The sequence below is a fragment of the Anopheles funestus genome, chromosome 2RL (assembly GCF_943734845.2).
Source record: "Anopheles funestus chromosome 2RL, idAnoFuneDA-416_04, whole genome shotgun sequence".
Taxonomy (NCBI): domain Eukaryota; kingdom Metazoa; phylum Arthropoda; class Insecta; order Diptera; family Culicidae; genus Anopheles; species Anopheles funestus.
Window position 1 is genome coordinate 3551603 of NC_064598.1, and position 19024 is coordinate 3570626.

General features: G+C 43.2%; 3 protein-coding genes across 5 annotated transcripts in view; all 3 read right to left on the reverse strand.

Annotated features, from left to right (window-relative positions):
* LOC125774792 (secreted protein C-like) overlaps nt 1–6164 on the reverse strand; it is a 31338-nt gene extending 25174 nt beyond the window's left edge. The window contains exon 1 of the mRNA XM_049445026.1: nt 4874–6164. The gene's annotated coding sequence lies outside the window, so the exon portion shown is untranslated. The remainder of the gene's footprint in view (nt 1–4873) is intronic.
* The window catches only part of LOC125774780 (uncharacterized), a 105281-nt gene extending 93432 nt beyond the window's left edge, over nt 1–11849 (reverse strand). Inside the window, exons 1-2 of one of the 3 annotated variants that reach the window (XM_049444999.1) lie at nt 11200–11849; nt 10449–11086 (exon numbers count right to left, since the gene is read on the reverse strand). The gene's annotated coding sequence lies outside the window, so the exon portion shown is untranslated. Of the gene's footprint in view, nt 1–6162; nt 6232–10448 lie in introns of those variants that run through there. The other 2 variants (XM_049444998.1, XM_049445000.1) reach the window with 2 other exon arrangements.
* A 2806-nt stretch (nt 11850–14655) lies between these two features.
* On the reverse strand, nt 14656–16701 carry LOC125774806 (uncharacterized). The gene is made up of 4 exons (XM_049445044.1): nt 16345–16701; nt 15674–15803; nt 15443–15539; nt 14656–15273 (listed from the first exon to the last, which is right to left on the reverse strand). The coding sequence occupies exons 2-4, from the start codon at nt 15723–15725 to the stop codon at nt 14742–14744; spliced, it is 681 nt and encodes a 226-aa protein (XP_049301001.1). The 5' UTR covers nt 15726–15803; nt 16345–16701; the 3' UTR covers nt 14656–14741.
* Nucleotides 16702–19024: the final 2323 nt, after the last annotated feature.

Below are 19024 nucleotides of genomic sequence, written 5' to 3' on the forward strand. Positions count from 1 at the left end.
TACGGTTCCTTCTATGCAGGGATTTATAGTACGGCTTCTTTATTAAAGTGTCGTTTAATATCTTAACATACGCTTGCTACTGTTGCATATTTTACTTGCCATCATTTGAAAACTGATATCCGGGATCGCTTGAAGGGAAACGATGAGAAAAAAAAACCACAGATTCTGGAGGACGCCAGAACAGAAAAATCCGCAAGTTTGATATAAGAAATAGTCGGTCGATAGTGAATGAAACGAGAAGAATGACAAGGATGATGAAGAAAGAAATTTCCTGAACCATCGCAACAGACGAACGGACCTTGAATCCCGTATCCGAAGAATCATAACAGAACAAATAATCATCTTTAGATCGTCTGTAGCTTTTTTATCACTTATATCTCTCAGATTCGCAGCCTGCCGAAGATTTCCTATCTTTTTCTTATCATCCGTTAAACAAACATTTCATCAAATATCCTCGCAAAATCGATCAAAATCCATAATATTAGTAGTTGGAGGTTCATTGATGATTTTCATATGGCTTGAATCGTATGTAAATCAAGACAGCAATAACGAAAAATACGACAAGTACGTCCAGCAAAGAATTTACTATTAGTTATTAATTACTATTTTAAGCATTACAAAGGATAAAGCGCGATAAAGTTAATAGGATTTGAATTATATTTCAATTCCCATTTTTCGGTAGATCCTTGTTTCATTATTCTCATTTAAGTGTTAATTTTTTCTTTTGCGTAACATTCATGTGAAAAGTCATAACGTAAAAATTAAAATAATTTATTCACCGAATCATCCCCGTTGAGCGGAAACCGTACTGGTCACCCTGCCCTAAGCGAATGAACAAGAAAAGGGACATTTTCGAAAAAGGTAGCATAACCAGCCGCCGCCGCAACCCGATGTACGAAAATATCTCGCTTGTCGCTCTGTCTCATTCATCGCTCGGGTTTTGCTATCTGCCGCTGTATATGTTTGCAAATCGGCCGCCATCATTATCACCGCCGCTCAACGAAAAACACACACTGTGACAGGACGGTGTTACAGTACGCGATGGCAGAAGCTCACGCACACAGCGTCAGCTCCACACACTAGCAGGCGCTAATGCTAAACCGGCCGTAGCAGAACAAAGCAGGGTTTGCGTCCCTTTTTTCTTACCCAATAAGCACACTCTGATCACCAGAATGAAGTGGAGGGAATAACAAAAAAGCACAAGCGACGATGATATCCGTTTACAGTTGCCGCTTCGGGCGATTCGAAGTCCCTTCGACAACCCGTACACCATGCGGCGCAGCAAGCGTTACGAACGACTATATCCAAGGTAACCTCTACACGACCGCTCACGTTCTCGGTCGATTTCAAGCCAACTTGAAATATTATACCCTCGTATCCAAACGCACCATCAGGCGCGGTGTTTCCGTTTTACTCAACATTCGTTCAGAGGCGGCTCAAAACTGTCCAGCAGTTTGTTATAAAGATACTGAGACGAACCATCGAGTCAGTGGGAGCGGATGTGCTTTTGCCGGTTTTTTTTTAACATAAAGCTGAGAATTTGCCAGCAAATGCCCGAAAAGGTTTCAACCCTTAAAGGGGGATAGTTATGTAGATGGATCAACGAACCACACATACCATCGCAACTAGTATTCTTGCATACAAGTATTACCTGTACTTTGTTTATGGTATGTGCTTGCTGCCGGCCGCCCTATCCGCACACACACACATACACAAACGGGTGTTGTAGCATATTTCTCTCATTACTGTTATTATTACACCGGACACGGTGGTGCACGGAGCAGATGCTTGACGAAGGCGCGGACACACACAACAAATCGCCATCAGCCATTCCCCTTCTTTGTTACCCTCGTTAACATTGTTTGACCATCAACAACATCAGCATCAGCCCGTCGAAGGTGGGAGTTGGGTTTGTTGATGATTGCCATCTTCGGGCGATGTTTTAATGCCGGCTAGTAGTTCGTTATATCCAGGAGATGCATTTATTACTTTTGATTATTTTTATAACACAATAAAATAAACGGACGATTCACGCTAAATACAACACCAGACTGGTAGACTGGTATGTTATAAATAGCAAAATGTTGTCGTTTATATGGAAAGTTATACATCGTGTCATTAATCATACTTTCGCACAATACATAGATTATATTGAAAACATATAAAAACACTCCTACTTTCAACATAAAGTAGAAATAAATTACAGAAAAAAATAATAAAATAGTTAAAAGATAAAAAACAGCAACATTGAACTATATAATAACAGATATAAAAGAGTAGTTAACAAATATCAAAACTACATACGGTATATTTTGTTTCTAAACTGAAAATACTCAATGATAAAGGGAGTTTTTTTCCCAAAAGACAGATAAAGTACAAGGGGAAACTGACAGCTAGGGATTAACTGTTTTATTAATAACAGATATTGTGTAAAACTCTCCCAAATATAGAAAAAAAAAACATTCAACTTTGCTTTAATCGCCATAAACAGCGGGACACACTACAGGGCTAAGAGAAAAACGATCGATCATTGCCCATGAATAAAACACGCACACCAATGCTTTACACATCGTAGCAGCAGCAGCAGCGCAAAGCAAGCACAGAGAAAAAATGCCTTTTTTCGCTGTCATTTCGACCCTTCTACACTGCTGCGTTGTGCTCGATGTTATTTCGATCCGCTTTGCGTTGTCATTCCACAAGCGGACGTGAGCGCGATCAGATCTCGAAACACCGACCAAACGCAATGAATAAAACGAAGGCCGACTACTCTGCTTGCCCTGTTTTGTGCGCCGGAGCCAGCACATCTCATATATCGGAAAATATGCTCTACCATCTCGTTTCTCCGTGGGCATGCTCTGCCGCGTTAGGGGTTGGCGCTCGGTCTCGTAACTGCCTGTGCTTATGCTACGCCGCTGTTGCTATTGCCCCTATATGCCACCATATTGGCGAACATCGACCGACTGTGCTAGCATGGCACACCATCAAAGCACTGTACGCTACCGCACGCAACCATGCGCAACGATTGCCTTTATACAGTGGCGTTGAAAAAACCCTTAGATGCGCGCTTACAAATGTTTGATTTTAGAGACTTATCAGATACTTTTATTAAATTTCCTTTCGACTATCGGAAAATTGTGTCCCGCTTGCGATGAATATAAACGTAATTCTTCTCCTGATGTATTTAAAAATTACAACTAAAGTGAACGGTTCGTAACACTCACTCTATGAATATCACTTTGCATAACTTGCACTGCAAATAAACCGTACAATACACATACACGTGGGATTCAAAGTTTTAGCAGTTACAATTAGGCACACTTTTAGTATCACTTGTCGAAAAAGTTATACGAGCACGAAATATGTTTAATGTCAGATGGTTTTCAAATGGTCAAATTAAAAATGAAACAAATCCGATTTATGTTTACTTTATTCACATAGTGATTTATTTTATGACTTCATTTGAAATGTGCTGTACAAAAAAAACAATTTTTCTTCCCTATTTATATAAAGCTTCTGGCCTGTACAGAATAGTTGTAATATAAGAATTAATGTTAAATTCATTAATCCATATTTACAAAACTATTTGAAATTGAAAAACCTAGGATTTAATTCCACAGGAAGAACAATCAATTGTAGGAACGTATTTGTTTTTCATGAAATACAACAACACGTTTTATACGATTTTTTTTTTACACGGATTATGATATATTTTATTCATCATTTAAACTCGAAGTAAACATAAAATTAACACAATAAAAAAAACAAAAATATAACAATTTAACATTACACTGACATTTAACTTTAAGGGTTAACTGCTCTACTGAATAAGAGAAACTATGGTTGCAATCTATCTTTTTCCCACCGACCAAATCTGTATGTTGCTGTTTCGCTTACGCAAATGCCCATGTCCCACTTTTGCTTCTGCCGCGCACCCGCACGCAGTAGCACACTCTTTCATAGCAACCGTTCGTACGGGAGACACATCCAAGCAACAAAGAAGACCTGTTCCCATGAGACGTTTGTAAGAGCGGGACATACTCATAAGGTGCGATTTCACTTGCTCACGTGCGTATACTACCACCATCTCCGAGGGGTTTCAGTTTAGTTTCACCGCGCGCACCAGCAGCGGCTCCAATGAGCGACGTTTCGACCACTTTCAACGTCGTCCACAGGCGCTCCACACTCACACTCACTCAGCTGCTCATGCATGAGACTTGTGAAGAAATTACACGGCGACGGGGCGGAGAGGGAAACGGCGACATTAATGCTGCCCTCGCAGTCTTCCACACACCCTTGCGTTTCTTCATTTACTCTCCTCTTTACAATACACCATGACCTTTCACATCTTCTTTCCCAAAACCCATTTGGCAGGGGAAAATCTCCCCACACAACCGCGGGCCAGCCAGACATGCATACACACACCTGATGGGGCTTCCTTCTTCTTCTTCCTCCCATTCCCGGCCCTTTTTGCATGTTTACTCTAATTCTGCCGGTGCCTTGTGCACCCTCCTGCGCACCCACCCACACCGACTGACCCCACACTCTTTACTGTCAAAATAGCATTCTCGATCACTTTTCAGCTGTTTATCTCTTCTGCACAAGAACTTTGGCAGCTATTGCCGCAACCATCGCATGCCGCGTGTATTCCCTCTCGCTTTCGCACACGCTCCGTTCGACTGCGGCAATTTGCCCTCTTCAAGCGACTATCTCCCTCGTACCCCAAGCCGCCTTCGCGGACAACCCGGATAGAAAACTGAGGTGCAGCACTTCATCTTCGATCGTTTCACAGTCGCCAACACTAGCGATTGATGTCAACGCGCGCAAAACGGGGAAACGGTAAAAGGTTGAATATTCTAAAATTTTCATTACTTACCATTAACGGGGTCTGTTTCTGATCAGTGGCTCGTCGTTCTGTTACGTTTCGCCTTGTTGAAGCAGAAGCTACCTCTTCTTTGCTTTTTTTTCGTTTCGAAAGATCGCTGCACGGTAGATCTTCTACCAGACACAATCTATCTTCCGGTCACGCGTATTTCACTTAGCACAGAGCCACTTGAAAATGGGATCCTTTGGCGAGATCACTGTGCGTTTTGCTGGAAAAAATGCACGACGCTAATGGTGGAAAATTCCGCATACACACAAAAAAACACAAACACGTATGCACACAAACGTACACACTTCAATTCGGCACACACACACACATACAGCCTTGCGAACGGCTTAGCAGCAGCAGCACTGCAATACGATTATTGTGAGCAGGCACAACAATGAGGCGCCGTCTGGGACCTTCTTCACTCTGAGCTCTTCAACGAGCCTACTACGGTTGCACACTGTTTGTGATATTGTTTTTCACACACTGTACCCTGTATACACACTATATGCCAGCCAGTTGGACGAATGGATCGATGGAGACGATGATGATGGTGGTGGTGTTGCTGATGACGCGATAGTAGTATGTGGACGTTCACGGACAGCGCGTCCGGAAAAAGTGGCCTGCTGCTAGTGTTTCTTAGCAATAAACCGCAACGGAACAATCGACCGCCGCCTAAAAAACGGCCTGCCAGTCACGGGTAAACGTCAAAAATCGGCCTGAAAAACACAATAGTTGTTTGATGACGGCTGCAAAGACCGATCTCTTTCCCGCTCTCGTTGCTTGGCTTTCTCTTTCCCGCTCTCTCTCTCTCTCTCTTTCTCTCGCACGCTCGTCACCGCACCAGGAGTAAATCCCTCGGCGGAGGATTTCACCCGTGTGCCTGCCACACACACACGCACACAACACACGCTCGAAGGATGCTTTTATTTCACAATGCGAATTGACGCGAGGACACCGGGAATTTCGGTGACAATCGTGGACAGCGTATATTGGCCAGGCCCAGCGAACCAGTGAACGAGTGCCCGTAGCTGCCAGAGTACTGGTGCGCGATCGAACACGGGTGGTCTGCGGTCACTTCAATAAAACTACCACAGGTTGCTGGATTTTCGACGCGTACAGTGCAATTTCTTCACCGACGCACCACAGCAAATAACACGCTTTGCTTGGGTGCAGCTTTTTAGCAGGTTTTCCGTACGTTTTAGCACAAAATCGCTCTAAACAACTGGCAGACACACACGGTTGCGTTCAAAGCTTCGAGCAGAAAGCGAACGAGCGTCCGACGGAAATCCAACCTCTTTTTCGCATTCGAACAAGTTTTATGACTCGCTCTCACAGCACACCAGCAAACACACGCGATGGTTACACGCACACTGACGAGCGCTCAGATCGCCGTGTCGGCCATTTGACGTTTCTCGTACGTTTCTCGGTTCCGAACGTACACAAACAAAGGCCCGCTGCTGGTGTTGTGCCGTGTGCAAGAAAGTTTCAAGCAGGCTGCATACTTTCAAGTAAAATTCTGTCAAACGACCGTTGACCGTTTTCATGGAAAAGGTAGAACGTGGTTGAACATTTTAATTTTATGTGGGTTTTACAAAACTTTTATCAATGCAAATGTTACAATAAATTAAAAAGGATATATCTGCAGCATAGATCATACGTCTATTCAATGAAAAACGTATGAAAAGTAAAATCGAGAGCAACAACATCCAGAGAAGCTAGCGGTACAATATGGGAAAAACCTGCACAACATTTCCAAAACATATTTGAGCTTAAGACTTTAAAACAAATAATGCTAAATGAGCATTGCTTATTAATTATTATCTGTCTAAATGTCGTAAGAATATTATATTCTTCTATCTTCGTTGTAGGAACTTGGTATTAGTTGTTTGCGGTATCGGTTAGCGTAATGTCTAGTGAATATGATTTACTCATGTATGAGGCATGGTTCATTGGATTGACTAATTTTGGTTATTTTTTTCTTCTCTATAAAAAGACCAGGCCATACCTTGTAAGCATTGAACAAGAAATATAAAAAATATAATAGAATACAGAAAGAAACCCGTTCACAAACGAATCATTCTCATTGCCATCTGTTAATCATCTGTTCTTCGTCGTCAGAAGAAAAACAGAAGGAAGGTTTTTTGAAATCTTAAATTAACTATAACATTTTATTGATTCTATTGCATAAGAATCGCTTTACTTACATATTTGCTTTAGAGTTGTTTAAAATACAAAAATATAAACCCACTTACCCAATCTTTGAAGTCGTCTTTGAAATGCGTTCTTGTTGGTTATTAATTCACAAATAGTCAGAAACGTGGAATGCTTTAATATCCAAACACATGAGAACACCGTTAAAAACCCACATTCCATCAACTTTACTTCAACAACAACCAAAACCTTAGCTCTGCACTCGTTGCACTACGATACAAAAATCAAATTACTTATTTCATTATCGATCGATCTTGGTGCGTGGAAGTTTGATTGATTAGCTCTCCCAACTGCTTGCCAGCAGCAAACAGCTTAAGATGAAAGCTGCTCCATAGAAGGAACTCCCATACGGGCTGGCGGGATAGGAGAGCAAGAAACAAAATCCGTCAATCAGTCTCAGTTACTTCATCTAACCACCGACAACACACAAAGAAAAAGGGAAAACAATGTGCCCTCGGTTGGAACAGTCATGGTTTTGATTTTCCGATGCATCCGAGGGTTCCATCCGAGGAACGAAAACGCAACCAGACCACCTTTCTAAGTGAAAGATAATGACCCTTCTGCGCGAGGCTTAAAGGGTGAGAGTTTTCTTTTTTCATCCCCATGTCGGCCCAATTTGTTCCTTCAGCGTGCCGTGCACAGAGAGGTTTGATTGAATAGTAAGCTTTTACATTAAACTATACCCAACATATCACTACACTTTACTTATGTACCCTACATTTGCTCAGTTTTCTCCATGTAGCCTACCGATCGGTACAAAGTACCGAAATCAAACAGATAAATTATGATTCCTTTACTCTAAATGTCTCCCAACTTCCGGCGCAATACGTTGTTTTATGAGCCCTTTTAACCCTCGCTTTTTCGCAATTAGCATGCCGATCGAGTAAATGATCCGTACCTTCGTAGCGTCATGGCCATCCTACCCGCGGCTACCCAGAGAAGGTGCATCTTGCCATCTACAGCTATTATTACGCAACCGGTGCCATATACCGGTTTTGGTGTGGACTAACAAAGTTTGCGGTCGGTTCCGCCTTTACCGTATTGGCGGTGTGTCATGCCGATCGGTATCGGGCTGTTTAGCATACGCCGGCCTCCATAACGCTACCCTCGACAATCGTACGCCCGTTCGTATGCGTGTAAATGACAGTTTGACATTGTGTCGCAGGGTAAAATGCGATGAGAACAGACTAAAACAGGCAGTTAATTGACAAGACTAATTCCACACTCAGCGCGAACAGGCGACAAATACCAGCAACCGAGACCGGTTCCCCCGGGACGGATTGGCACGGACGAATGGAGCATTCCCGCGTACCTTTTCAACGGTCCTTCCTTACTTCACTTGCAACACTTTGATTTTCCCTGGAAGAGAAGAACTGGAGAGAAGAGATGGGGTTGGGGATTTCATCTTGTCATCTCGTGGGCTAATTTTTATGGCCACAAACCACATTCAAATTGGCTAGTCGCGTACGTACAGGACGACAAGTGCCGTGCGGATGTGCCAGCTGCCCTGGCGCACTTCGGTGAACCCGAAAGAAAGCCGGCAAACTTGTATCCGGCCATTGGCAGAGAACATGAAGCGAGAACCGCTCGTAGGAGTTGCCTTCCATTAAGAAGCGGATTATGCCTGTACTGGCTGTAGACACCGGATGGAGTTGTTAATGAAGATCATGTCGGCGGAATACGTCTCGAGTCTCGAGTTGGCTTCAAACCCCACACTGCCTTGCCTCCACAGGCTTTGGAACGTGGACGACACTGATCGCTAGAAGTCGTTCTACCACGATCGGGTACGATCGGGTGTTGGTGCGGGGATGCGCTTGTGTTTACGAATTTGTTTCGTTTCATCCCGGTGCCGGGTTGGAGAACCCGGGTGGGAGAACCGGTGTGACGTTCGAAGACGGTCGTCGCACGGGCGATGTTCGGTCCGGGCCCGGTTAAATATAGGCATATAATTACCATTTTCGAGTCTTGCTTTAATGTGGTCGTCGTGTGTTCGGTGGAGTGTTGCACAAGGGAAGAAGATGCTGTGCTCCGTAGAACACGACGTTGGAACGTTTGTATTCCAGCGCTTTTCGACGCTCAACAATGTCATCTCGTGAAATCGAACGGCCTTCAGCGGGAAGAATCTGTGGTTAGCTCCTTGTCCTTGTCGGCTGCTGTCTCAGACGACCAGCCCTGAAAGTCTTATCGCTGATACGATATGAGTAATAGTTTTAAAATTTGTGTTGCGTGTACTGTCTAGAGACAATCAATTCTTTCCACCAATTCATACAGTTTGACCTGAGTACAACCGCAAATAGGACTCCCCGAGTTAATGAGCGTAAAGCCAGAAGATATTCCCCAGTACTACGCCCCGGTCTGTGGGTTGGAGTTCATGTTCCTCCGTTTAACCTCCCTGTACCAGCTGCTACCGATGATTGCTGATGGGAAAAACGACTGCCCTACAGTGTTGCGTCACTCCTGCCGAGGCAAGACCACCACCTTCTCATCATTGAGCAACACTTGAACCGTTCCGCTGCTCTTTGCGCTACGAGCGCTTCGTGATGCAGGGGGAATGTAAAATACATATTAAAGCATCACAAACTTCCAGCATTCTAGCATTCGAGCCGAAATACACCCTCCCGACGGGAAGATGAAACCGGGCGGAACCCGGGCACCCATTTACCAAACCACTCCAGTGAAGTTAATTTTAGCTCTGCCTCCCGCCCGGATCGCCCTTTTTCCCTAACACCTAACGGGATACTTTCGGATGCGTGAACCGAAGAGTCCAAGTTCCATCAAATCCATCCAAGGATCGCGGCACCATTGTGCCGTTGTTGATCTTGAGTACACTACCAACGGTCGGAGCAATTTGATCGCTCGTAGATCGTATTGATCGACAGTTAACGAAACGTGGTACTGGCTTGTCTTCGGGTTTTTGGGTTATGGGCTGCTCAGTTCCTCCGTTGAAAGGGTTTGCCTTGCCGGTTCGGGTGAGAAAACAAAACCCAACACAAAAAAATGAGTTCCCCCCAGCCAAAGGTAGCTTGCCTTGAAGTTGAAGTGGAAGGTTTGCAATGCTGTTTGCCCGAAACCTGACCGATCGCGATCGTTTCGGTGACATGCACCGTACGAGGTGCCGCAAATATGTTGTCAATTTTGATCACGCAATAGCCAGACAGCGGAAAGGAAGGGAGTCGATGAAGTTGATCATATCATGAAGGCCGTAGTGGGTCGAAATCATTCGTCATCGACAATGCGGGATGCCTGCTTAAATTCTGATGCCGCACCGGATTGATTGCGGTCGCAGTTCACCTTTGACAGTGAAGGGCACGCATTTTGTTGGACACTGATGGGTTTGAGAAGGAAACAGATTACCGGCACACATTACCTTTTTTTGCGAACGGATGATTTCACGGTCACCGGGTTTTTGGTGTGGCTTGACTGCGCGTTCCTCCACGAGGGTTAAACCGCTACACTAGGTAACCCTAGCACGGGAACCTTATCCGGGACTCTACGTCTACGTTGAGCAATTCGCCAATGACACACACACACACACGCGGACACACATCACTTGGGACAAATCTTCTCAGCAGGTTGGGATGGCGTTGGATGGCACCCAATGCTTAGGAATGGGAAGGTTAGGAAAAACCTGTTTTTCCTATCCACATGCCCTCCTGGAGACTCTAACCGTGCACCACTGTGTTGACACTGTTATTTACTTTTTCCAGCGCCTTACGGAATCGGCTCACTGGCTCAAATCACGGAAGATGCGCCTTTTTTTTCTTTTTTTGCGCCACACCAGTTGCAACTCGTTGCCGTGTGACGATGTGAATGAGATTTCAATTATTTCGCGATCACTTTTGTCGGGACACTACACTACACTCGTTGTGGATATATTGGGCAAATGAGCAACACTACCCAACGGACCGGCCGTTTGATTACATTTGGAGCGAACTTTAAACACCATTTGACCACAGCTGGCACTGGCACTGCTAGGCGGAACGGCACAATTCACCACCCAAAACACTAGAGATCGAGGAGAATTAGAAACGGGGAATCATGATCGTAGAAAAAGCAAACATCAACAATTAACCCCCGGCTACACACCGAAACGACACGTTCAGCAAATCTTTACGTACCGAAAATGTCTCGCGATCAGCGTTTCCTAACTGAACCGAACGACCTGGACCACAATTCGTTTGCCAGTTTGCCTCGCAATAAACACCACCGGACGGTTGAGGCGGAGTGAACAACAACAAAAAAAACAGCACAACAAAACAAACCCGCGTGCGAGACACGTTCACTTGCGTTGCGCGAAGAAGAGTGACGGACGGGCGCGCGTAAACGGGCGCAAAGTCGGCGGTCGCGATCGAACGGAGTAAATCGAGTGCATGTATGTATGTGTATGTGTGTATGTATGTATGTGCGTTTCTTCTTCTTCTTCTTCTTGCTCACCACTATCCGTTACTATATTAACCTTCTATAGGTATTTTTGTTGACGTTGTTGCGGATTCTCCGGCGTGCGCATCGTACCGTATGTGTGTTTGTGTATGTGTGTGTGTGTGTGTGTAAGTAGATGCGTGCGTGTACCGCGCCACGGTGGTACGATGGAGCGGAAGGCGCAAAAACGTGTGAGAGAGCGTGTGTGTGCGCGCGCGCGCATCGATCGCAAGTAAAGATCGCCACAATACTAAACCAACGGTGTACCGATACTGAGCATAAAAAGAGAAACAATTTTTCGTGATTCGATTCCGAAAGCAATTCCGTTGGACTCGCCCTGAAACACCTCCCCCCCTTTCCGAAGCTGGATAATATTCAAACCCCCCTTCCCCCCTCCCCCCGCCGCCGTACGTATACGTGGGAAGGCGTAAGGCGTCTCCTTTCGCCGCGGTCTTTGCCACGAGATGACGAGGTGGCCGCAGCATCGCGCACCGCGTAAAATGCGCGCTCATCTCGCTCACCGCGGTGAGAAGGTGAGTACGGCGCGAGAGAGAGAGAGAGCGAGAGTGAGCGCTGTTGTTAATGGCAACGGTGGCGCTGCCTTTAGATGCATCTCGTTCTTTTCACTACAACTACATAGGAGCGACTCATCTCGTTCACAGCCGCTATTTTGATATCTTCGCTGGTTAGAGACAAAAGGAAAAGTGGGTCCAGCGCGGATGCTGGCTGCCTGTTCGCTCTCTCTCCCTCTCTCTTTTGCTCGCTATCTCCTCTTTCTCACTAATTATTTACTCACACTCTTTTTTCCCTCCTGCATCTCCATGGAAATGCCACGGTGCAACGGAGATTCGATCAATTCACGAGATCGTCAGCATGCCTTCACTTGCCACCCGTTAGGCGCCGCCACCCTTTCGTTGGCCACCCTTCGTTCCAATACGCGTGAGAGCAGGATCGAAATAGATTTGCTAGATCGAGTACGAGTACGAGTGGGATCGAACGAAAACAAAACAACTCAAGGGCTCGGATGCCCCGTTAGATGTTGACAGGGCAGGATGTATTTATCTGGCTGGGTTGGAAGGGGAGCGATCGGTGTTGAATTCAGTAAGAAAGTCGAGAAAGCGATCACGAGCTTCGGATGCTGCAAAACACCCCGGTCGACAGGGGCATTGCGATCTTTGTCACTCTTTTTTTCCCCCCATCTAGGTGTGCTTACAGGGCATCGTTTTCCCTTCATACACTTATACAACCGCACGTTCGTTGGCTCACTTGCATTGCACTCTTCCTGTAGTGTCACGCCACTTGACCAGTTGCTGCATTCCTCAAGTGTGTTTTTCTCATTAGAGTGTGTAATGCCGTTGCGCTCGCCGTTGGTTGGTTGGACGGTGAAAGGTTTCTTTGTTTCAATCGATCAATTTTCAAAATAGATGTATTGATGTCTTACTAATAAATACTTGTTATTTGACGCCTTTGTAGCATGAATTTGGTTTTATTGCCTGTGTGTTTTTTATTTCATTACTTTTATTCATATTTTAAACGACGAGTCTAAACTCCCACCAATTTCGGAGGAGAAGAAGAAACAAACAAAAACAATTACAAATTAAAAAAAAATTCCCATTTTACAATATTTCCTTCTTTGTTACTACTTGAAAATACGTGAAAATATTAAATCTAGAAGAATTTTTACAGCTAAATTTCACACAGGCATGACCTTCCAAACGTAAATGATGCACCACTTTATTTATCACGAGTGAAAATATTCTTCAACATCACCGCCTACTCGTGCATAAAGCATACCCAAAACGCCTTTGCCAGTTGTTCTGTTTCAAAGTAAGCCGATCATAGTATGCTGGAACAAAACCCGTCACAACCAGACAACAACCATCGCAACCACACGAGAAAACGACACACGTCTTGGTCCGTTGTGCAACCGCTCGAACCGCATGCCAGCCAGTTCAGAGCGCATCATAAATTGTTCACACTCGTAGCTATTCACACAATTTTTGGGCCATTCGAACGAATATTTCATTGCGGCCCGGCGGTATCTCAAACAGTTTGTATTTCGTTCAATTTCCCACCGTCCTACTAGATGCCGCCCGACGATGTGTGTCTTAGGACGGTTACTCCAATGCACCAAAAGCGCTCCCGTTGTTGTTATCGTTATTCGTCGGAAATGGGCTCAATATTGGTGGATTGGTGTGTGCGCGGTTATTTTCTGTTCGTTGGAGATGTCTGTCACGGTCAAACAACCCATACCCAACTCCATCGTACGATACATCACGCTTGAGTCTGGCAATACACGCGTGGGTTGCATGGAAAACATCCCATGGCCGTTGGAGATAATGCATCCATCAACAGAAGAACCTTTCCCGATATCGGCCACAACCAAAAGCATCGACACCCAAAAACCCTTCGCGATGGACGGAAATTAAATTTCCAAGCTAAGACCATCCCGCCACAAGAGGGCACAAGAGGGCAGCCCATATGCGACATCTTCGAAAATAGCATTCCCATTGGCCGTTACGACGATTCGTGGCATGTGGCCACGTTGGAAAACCAAATGACTCAATGCGCTCATACGCACCCTCACGCCGTGGCCATAACGGCCGATAGAAACGCACTCGTTCGTTGTTGGTTATAATTTTAAACTCATTCTGGGTGGGTGCTGATCCATTTTCGGACCGGCATACCGGTTCCTTCTTCCCAGTCCCCAGCCCAATCAAACGATGAGCTGTTGTTTCAAAATATTTTCACATTTATGAGTCAACATTTTTCCACCATCATCCATCAGCTAGGGGAAACATACATAATCAGGCGATGTTTGGCGTTGAAACAATCCATCCCGGTCTTTGTTGTGTTTGGAAGATAGGGAAGGCAGAATATTTTGTTTTTTGGCTATTTAATGAACTGATTTTGCTATTTTTGGATGTGGAAATGGTGATTTATGTTGCTTTTGCGACTAGTAGGGTAGTAGAAAGAAGTTTTAGTTTATGTTTGGTGAAGCTAAAATTTGGCCAGTTTTTCCATCATTCACGTAGCAAATCAAGTGACTAGATTTATTTACGAGTTAATAATATTATTAAAAAAATTAAGCAATCAAACTCAATAAGGTCGCCTTATACGAATAAAAAAAAATAAATTACCTCTTGATCCAATAATTGTAGTCAAACCATCTCCTTATCCTCTGCTCCTAATTCAATTACTGCAATCTTCGTAATTAAAACAGATAAGATATTTTATTAAACTACCTATTACCGCCAGTATAAGCTGATGACGATGCATCCTGATACGTTTTTGAAGATTGTGGAATTAAACTAATTTCATCATCATCTCTTTCCTCTTCACTGCTAGAAAGATTTGTATCCAGCTTCGACGAATCTTCCGTAGGACACTCCATTGAGATGATTTCCTCATTATTCACACCATCTTTCGATAAATTCAAAGGTTCACATTCGGATGGATTACTCTGCTCTTCCAATGCTCCCTTTTCGACTGCGATAACACAATCATCTACATCATCGTACATTCTGTAGCTCGATAGTTCATCTTCCATCGTTTCAGTCAGTACAATTTCTTTCTGTACTATCATTCGTCCACGGATCATACCGTGGCGCAAAAGTTCCTCTTCCTCGCGCGAATATTCAACGTACCGCGCGAAGTCGTCCTTTTCACTGTACTCTGTCCACAGTTTCCAACGCTTCGAAAGGTACCAACGGTAGCACAGCACACAAGGATAAACAATGAAAAAGACACCGTTTACGAGAAGCTGCTTTGCTCTAAAATGTGATATAAATGGTGATAAAAAGAGCAACGAACGGTAAGAGTGTTAGATCGTTTCATCCCTTTTAGATCCGACTTTACGGGGGTTGTCCCGGGCATGTATCAGTATTTACTTTTAATTATAAAGCGGATTACCCATGGCTATTGGCTGCCGAGGATACGTACCTGCACGATTCACGATACCGAAGGGATGGATGTAAATCGTCATATCTCCACTCTCCGATCGAGGGCCAATAAAATGTTAGTGCAGCTTTCAGTATACCTTTCCGGTTCCGAATAATGTGTGACATAATAAATGCAAATAAACATAATTATTGTAATTTGTCAAATAACATCAGATAAGAATGAAAGGTTTGCAGGAATAATAGAATCCTTTAAATGAAAATTTGGACTTACCCAGAAACAACATCAGAAGGAAACAATTCCATAATAATTCCAAAGCTGCCATACTCACAATAGTTGCGCACTTGATTACGATTGTTTTCGGAACGGAAATAATTATCAACCTAAAATGAACATAATTTTCCTGGAACAGAATAATGGGTTATTAACAGTGCTCCTCGGGAAACGTAGCTGAATGAAGCAATTAATTCAACAGTGTAATGTGATATCGTTGTCATAAGGATTAAAGCGTTTTAAAAACACAATTAAAAAAGAACGCAATTTATCATTCGTCACAATCACAAAAGGGTTCAAAAAGGGTTCAATTGAAAATAACATGTGCGTGCATTTATAGCGAAATGGAATTATTATGATGTAAATACTTTGAGTAGACCGGAGCCTATCATCAATATTATGGTCATTATGTTATATTTTGTGAGAAAATTATGTTCAATACCAAATAGTTCGACTGGTCGCCTCAAGTTGTCTCCGGCAAAGGTTGACAAAGCTGACGATAATATTTTATTTAAATACACACGCAAATGTGGTAATTTTATATTACGCTTTTGCAATTGCAATTTGTTGAATTTTGGTTTAAATTAAATGCAATTGGAAAAAGAAGTTCATTCAGCATGTTGACGTTATTTTTAAATCACTCTCCTCTTCTACAATGCCTAATTTCTTACCAGAATAGCTGCGTTCCTTCTTTATTTTTCGTTTCTCAAATTGTTCAACTTTTCTTATTAATAAACGCCCGACCCATTCTTCATTAATTACTACCAATATTCTAAAAACCCCGTCTATATTATCCGATACTTTATTCACACGCGAACGCAAAAAAAAAACGGGAAACGCAGTGACTACTGAGATTACGTTGCTTTTAAAATTGTCACTTTTTGCGTGTGTCTAGTGGTGAGTCAATCAGAGCGAAATTAATTTACCACTCATCACCACTACCGCCGCACAACCTACCTGATTGACAGCTGATGGTGATGATAAAACTGAAACGCAAAAGGGAAATGAAGGAAGAGAAACTGTCAATTTGTCATAGATTAGCGACGATTGGGTGGGGGGGGGGGGGGGGGGAAACGTTTCCCCATTCATCACTCAATGACAAGCTTTAAATGATGTCTCAATTTTGCACCAATTAAATTCAGCCAGAAGGCAAAATTGGACGTGAATTGACGGAATTGACGGAGAAACTTCACCGGATCACTCGAATGATTAATCAATCGGGAAGAGATCGAACGAGCCGAACGGCGATAATGAGAGGGAACGTTTATCTACATATTTGATGACGATGACTCATTCTCTTACATTCATAAGAACTTAATAGAATAAAAACACCATCTCATCTATTGCTTTTATCGAACATTGGTTTCATTTATTGCTAACTTTTATCTCAGTATTATCGCATTGCGTTTGTCCCCCTTCTTCCTTTCCTGGAAACTGGCGCACAAACGGAACAGTATCAACAGTTTGTCATCGTCACCTTGACGCCTTTCTCGTCAATTGATAATCAAATCATCAAACACTAACATCCACACACACACGCACAAATTGTTTGCTGTAAGTTTTCACATGTTTTGGCACCATTTTGCTAAGGATTGCTACAACGTGTTTACGACTGGTCGCGTGCTTCTGAACTCACATTTCGAATTGCCCTGTTTAGTATTGCAATAATTTGAACAATACTTTGCCGTAAAACGGCAAACACAAAATAAAAACCACCCTGCAAGAATCGAATGCACGCGACCGCGACGAACGTGGCATTGAATTGCCTATAATTGTCATTAAGCTCTCAGTGGGATGAATGGGTGTGTGTGTGTGTTTGAGTAAGTGTGTGTGTGCTTTGTTTAAAATCTCTTCCAATCCTTCGGTATCATGTGCATGTGTATAAAGGCTGGAAAAGCGCGGAAACAGACTTATAAAATGGGACAACAAATCATTTTTAATTGTAATAAACGATTCGGCCTAATTTGGGTCTGTTTGTTTTCTTAAAATTGTGAATGTTTGATGCATTGATACATTTTGTTTTTTGTTTTTTTTACGTGTACATTTCTAAACAGCATTAAAAGGTGTTATATGTCCGGGTTTTCCTTCGCTTTTTTCTTTACCTACAACATCATTACTCTCTTCCTATCTCTTTATATATATATCGCTAGGTTTATGTGTCATGGTTTTTGTGTTCACACTTCACACTTCAGGGTTCTTAAAAGAGTCTTCTAATAAAATGAGCTAACGTTTCACACGCGGGTAAATTGTGACTCGGTACGGTGATTGGTGAAACGAGAACTTCACCTCACAGTTTCGGTATTCACTATGTGTCGCTCGGACTTCTGCTCGACCCATTCAGTTCTTAGGGATGTATATAAATTGTAACATTAAGGTACACTTCTGCTGTTGGTTTTCACCCATCCCGGGAGTAAACTACTGTGTTCGGGGGTTTTGATAAATTGTTTACCGGGTTGATCAGTTTCCTGCTCCAGTGGCTAATACATCCATCCTACGTATCGTGTTCGCTACAAGATCTACTTTGATATCGGTGAATCCCAGCATATATTGTTCCTTCGTTCTTCTCTATGTCCCATCCCTTAAACGGTAACGGTTCAATTCCGAATGTGTATTACCGGATGGTAGTGCGCGTTTTTCTTTGTTGTACAGATGCTACTTATGCACTAAAACTAGCAAGTGAACAATACTTCTTAGGACGTTTGTAAATTTGTTTGGTTTTTGTTCTTCCGTTTTTGTTGCTCTAATTGTAACCTTTCCTTCTTCCCTTCTTTCCTACACTCACTTGAAATGCAATAAACAATTTACCTTTACCATTTTCTAAACGTTCCGGTTGTATATTATCGTACGCTACACACCGACAGTTCTACGTGCTTGGTCACTGTTTAGCTACAAACAAGACTGTTTCTTTTAAACACTACACGTGTGACGATGTGACTGTATGTGTGGGTGTGTGTTTTGTGGGTGTTTGTGTATATATAAATATTTTGAATGTTGTTCCGAAACTTATAATATCAAATGCACAACGCTAGATTACAACAGTGGTAGTAACAAGTACCTTTATCTACTTCTCTACCAATCTTTTCCATTCCCAAAACCAACGTTATAATGGCGTCGCAACCCTTTTTTTACATTACTCTCTTCCAAACAAAGAAAAAAAAAGAATCCATCTTCTTCCTTTCCAAAGTTCCTATTCTTTACTGCTACTGGTTCAACTTGACCTAGAATAAGCCTCACTAGTTTACCTTCCCTCCAGCCTTTGCTTTCGGTGGTGGATATATTGTCACGGTCGCTTCTCAACAGTTACAGACTAATATACTCTATGCTTGTATGCGCAATCAAACAATACGGACC

Coding starts and splice junctions, on each gene's coding strand:
- LOC125774806 (XM_049445044.1), bottom strand. CDS start 15,725: ATGGCAGCTTTGGAATTATTATGGAATTGTTTCCTTCTGATGTTGTTT. Junction 15,540..15,673: donor CCTTCTGATGTTGTTTCTGG/GTAAGTCCAAAT, acceptor GGAACCGGAAAG/GTATACTGAAAGCTGCACTA. Junction 15,274..15,442: donor CGGTATCGTGAATCGTGCAG/GTACGTATCCTC, acceptor ATCACATTTTAG/AGCAAAGCAGCTTCTCGTAA.